The sequence below is a fragment of the Galeopterus variegatus genome, unplaced genomic scaffold, assembly GCF_000696425.1.
Source record: "Galeopterus variegatus unplaced genomic scaffold, G_variegatus-3.0.2 Scaffold20551, whole genome shotgun sequence".
In the NCBI taxonomy this organism is placed as follows: Eukaryota; Metazoa; Chordata; class Mammalia; order Dermoptera; family Cynocephalidae; genus Galeopterus; species Galeopterus variegatus.
In genome coordinates this window covers 1-4868 of record NW_007746662.1, presented here as the reverse complement: position 1 = coordinate 4868, position 4868 = coordinate 1, and the positions used below count along the sequence as shown (strand labels likewise).

General features: G+C 37.6%; 1 protein-coding gene across 1 annotated transcript in view; it reads left to right on the top strand.

The window, feature by feature from the left end:
* The window catches only part of PRSS58 (protease, serine, 58), a 6671-nt gene extending 5467 nt beyond the window's left edge, over window positions 1-1204 (top strand). Inside the window, exons 4-5 of the mRNA XM_008564587.1 lie at window positions 825-964; window positions 1055-1204. Of these exons, the coding sequence (XP_008562809.1) occupies window positions 825-964; window positions 1055-1204 (290 nt within the window). The remainder of the gene's footprint in view (window positions 1-824; window positions 965-1054) is intronic.
* The last annotated feature ends 3664 nt before the right edge of the window (window positions 1205-4868 follow it).

Here is a 4868-nt window from a genome sequence, read left to right as displayed (position 1 = left end):
TGAGGGTGTGGGTCCTTTGCCGGACACGGAAAAAAAAAAAAAAAAAAAAAAAAAAAAAAGAATTAATATACTATTTTTGAGTATTTTTGAATGAAGATTGTAAAGCAAACACACACACCCATTATGAAAAACAAAATCTCGAAATACAATATTTTTTCCCAAGGAAGAATTCTTGACAAGACACCTGTTACAGGTATAGATACTACTTTGTTCTTTTTTTTCTCATCTTATTCCAGATGAGAAAAGCTTTGTTGGGGGGGGCACAATTCACAGTATCTGTGGGCCATTGATATACAAAAAAAATTTTTTTAAAAACCTTGAATTGGAATCAGGACACCCAGTTTTAAATCCTAGTTTTACCACTTACTAGTTGTATAGGTTTAAGAAAATTACTTTTTGAGTAATTTTTTTTTTGAGCAGATATTTGGGATTATTTTGACCTAACAAATAAGAAACTAGGCTAGATACCTCTAAATTCCTCCAAGCTCTAAAAATTCCATCTCAAAGGATACCTTTTAAATGTTTAAATTTCCAGGAAATTTTAAGCATTGTGTTTTATTTCATTGCAGGAATGTCTTCTATTTACATATAACTTCTAATAATTTAACCTCTTTTATGAGATAGACATTTGCATCATAAGAAATTGTTAAACAGATAATCTCCTGTACCCAGATTGCCCTAACTGCCACAAAACTGTTCTCTCTCAGTTTTTGATCTCTCTTTCTTTCTGATGGTAAAAGGAGAACTATGCTAAAAAAGAGGGAAAGAAAGAAAAGTTTGGCGACTAATAGAACGCTAAAGGAAGTTTGACTTCTCTCTTGTAGCCAGGGAGCCTGACTCAATGCAGAATGTGAACATTTCTGTAATCTCCAACACTGAGTGCCGCAGTGCCTATACATCCTACACCATCAAAGAAAGTATGATGTGCGTGGGCATCGTACCAGGAAGGAGGCAGCCATGCAAGGTAATATACTCTCAATGCCTTAATTTTCCTATTATATTTCTGTGGTTTTTTTTACCAGAAAAAATAACCTGGTTTCTCTTTTCCTGGCAGGAAGTCACAGCTGCCCCAGCAGTGTGCAATGGGATACTTCAAGGAATCCTGTCTTTTGCAGATGGATGTGTTTTGAGAGCTGATGTTGGCATCTATACCAGAATCTTTAACTACATGACCTGGATTGAAAAGACAATCCAAAACAACTGAGCTCCCATGGCAGAAATTCTGGGTGATGTGACACAATGTGTTCCCCTGCAGATCCTCAGAATTCAATCTAAATAAATTCCTTGGATTGTACCAGGCATATCTGTCCCACTTCTGTTAAACAGTGAGCAGTGACTTGTACCTATCCACTCTACAATTATTTGTAACAATGGTTCTTCCCCTATAGATGAAGGTGGGAAGCTCAAAATGCCTTACACAGTTGACGTTTATGAAGTGTGGATTGTGTTCTCTCTAACAAATTGATCGTTTTTATCATTACACGGGGAGTTTCCTTTGGCCAGTTGACTGATGGTTAAAAATAAATAAATAATAAAATAAAGAAAGGAAAACAACTTTTAGAGAGTTCTGCCTATGGCCACTGTAAGTGGACAACTGAAGCCTTACAGCTAAGGGAGAAGAGAACTCCTCTCAGGAAGCCGAAGTTCCAGCAGTAAATCTTGTCCTCTCTAGGGTTTTAAATCCTCTAAACCAGTAAAACCTTGCTTACAGTGTTAGGAAGCAAAATTTGGTGTACGAATTATTAAGTGCAATTGCGAAGCTTCACCTTCACCCTATTTTATTAACTGAAAATTTAGTTATGGAAGAAACAAGTGGTTTTGAGCCCGTTTTGCAGGAGAGACCTCAGCTTCTGAAGATGTTTCCCAGCCTGAGCTGATGCTAAGATTTCAATTGGTCATTCTGGGATTGTGCAAGGCCAGTTGATTCTAGATGGTGAGACACATGATAAAGTCACTGAACTCCACTGGCATCAGCCCTGTCCGTGGAACTCCCCACTAGCACCATCAGGTGACTTCCTTGGTTGGAAAATACATCCCTATCTCGCAGAGTACATAAGGCATTCAGGAAATTCAAGGATTCTGGTGCTAGGACAGTAATGATGGCAGGGGAAAGAAAAATCCACATCCAGAATATGTAATTTTCAGTGAGGACAAATAACTACTCCTTCCATGATGAAAGGGGCCCATCTACCACCACCTGGCTGGTCGGATACCTGAGGTACAGTAATATGACCAGTACTGTATAGGGCTGAGGTTGGTCCTTGACACAGGCAAATTACATCTTCAACAAGGGTTGAAGTCAGATTGCAAGAAGTTCATGCTGTTAGCTCATGCATATGCTCCATTTGAGTACACTGTTCACTTTGTTTATGAAGCCATTACACAAGCATTCAGAAGGATGGGGAAGGACTTCACAGCAGACCATCTTGCCCATCTGATAATTAAATTCTTCTGAAGAGGGAGCATTTTGGTGAAAATTCTCAATAAATGTGATTATTCTCCTGGTCCAATATGACTCTGAAAAATTCTACTACATTATATAATTATTCCCCAAAGAGTTCATCCCTATTTCCTACAAGTTGCTTCTTTTGAGTGCGTATCAAACAGAACACTAGCCACTCCCAAGAAATTCACATAAATCTTAACCTCAGGGAAGAGAACAACCAAATATGTTGATTAAACTTCTGTCTCCTGAGAAGAACTTTATCCTCTTTCCTTCAGGGCATCCCTCTGAAGGGCTTTAATATCACAGTAGTGCATGTGAAATTGGTACCAATATATCCAACAGAGCCATTTGTAGACCAGGTAAAGTATTTTCTCCCTCAGTCAAGTATTCATGGAGAAATTCCTTTGAGGTGATGGGTGCTGGTTGAGGAAAGATTGTTCAAAGCAATTGCTTAGCAACTGATTTGGACCTTCAGGGACTAATTTACTCAGTTCCATTTAAAGACTCAGTCAAGTATTCATGGAGAAATTCCTTTGAGGTGATGGGTGCTGGTTGAGGAAAGATTGCTCAAAGCAATTGCTTAGCAACTGATTTGGACCTTCAGGGACTAATTTACTCAGTTCATTTAAAGGTCTCATAGTTGAAGTTGGAATGATGCTGAGCACATGTGAGGTAATAGAGTCAGAGAGACTCTCCTTAAACAAATTCACATAACCAAATAATGCTGTTTGTTTCCATTTTACAATTAAGAGAAGAAGATGAAATTAATAATTTGATGTTTGTCTATTTTCCTTAAGCAAGTCACACTGTTGGAAAAAAATGCAAAAGTAACTTTCTCATAAGCTTGTTTTGTCCCTGAAACTAAATTTGCTTGCTCCATTAGTCTGAAATAATTTTCTCATAAACCTGCTTTGTTCTAGAAGTAATATCTTGTCCCTGAAACTCTCCATTAGTCTGGCTATTAATCATTACTTGGCTTCTGTAACTGAGTGCTTATCTGCACAGACTGCTTATGCAAGCCTAGTGAATGCTGAAATGCTAAGAAAAGGAAAAAAAAGTGTGTAAAGAGCCCCGGAAGAGTCCGCTTATAAAAACCTTGTGAGATCTGAGCTGGGCATCCAGATTTTTCAGGCAGTAGCCATCTGGACCCACCAGCATAATAAACTCCTGACTCTCCAACCCTCCCAGTGTTGGGTTGCTTCCTTGCTGAATCCGTTTCTACAACACTAAAATCTAAAAGACCCTTTAGCAAGGTCTCCACTAAAGGAGGAGTAAATGTAACACCTGTAAAGTTCTTCTTCAAGGCCTCTTTGAAGACCATGCTCAATTGTCTATTATGTTTTTAATAGAAAATTGGGGGGAATCCTCCACTCTAGTATCCTGAGTGGTGAGATGTGTTTCTAATTTTAGGTTTTGGCACCAGGAATCCTATTGTTCTCATGTATCTAAGCCTCATTGTCTATCAGCTCTATGAGATACATTGATGGAAATTTCCCTCTCCATCTGCCTTACTTCTTTATCTCTCTATTTGTTCATAATTCATGTAGAGAACATGGGTTAGAATTAAGAGAGAATGTTGTTCTATCAAGTAACGAGATTCCCCCTTTCTCAAACATATTTCTCAAAGCTGAAAAGCTATAATCCTAAAATCTAAATGTCCATAGATAGGCCACAATCTTACAAAAACAAGAGGAAGCCTATTCTGGTGCACAGAAATGAACACCAGCTACGGCACTAATGAGACTTCCAAGACTTTTTATAATTTGCAACTCTCTTCTTTGTATTTTCACTCCAAGAACAAGAGGATATCAGAAATCATAAAATGGGTTCTATTCAATAAAAAATTAGGGTGGGAAAAAGGCTCTGATTTGACATTGGCTGGAACAATTAGAATAGAATCCAATTGTTCACAGTAAGCTAAATATAGATATTAGAGAAGCAGGACTAGGGGTTGACATTGTCAAGGAACCCAGAGCCACAGTTCTCAGACCTTTTACAAACTTACGCATAATTCCTTCTTGGATACTTTTTAGTGTATGCAAATGCCAATTTCTGATTTTCATAAGTTTATTTTGTATTCTGCAACTTTACTAAATTTGTTTACTCTAGCAGGCTTTTTGTTGTGGTTGTTGAGTGTTTAGGCTTACATGTATGATCATGTAATCTGCAAACACAGATAATTTGCTTCTTTCTAATTTGAATGCCTTTTTTCCTTGTTTAATTGCTTGGTTAGGACTTTCAGTTCTATATTGAATAGACTGGCAGGAATGGGCATCCCTGCCTTGTCTCAAATCTTAGAGGAAAAGCTTTCAGTATTTCCCATTGATTACAATGTTAGCTGTGGGCCTTTAATATATGGACTTTTTTTTTTTCTTTCCCTGCTTTATTTTTCTCCATATTAAATATATGATATAATTTGTTT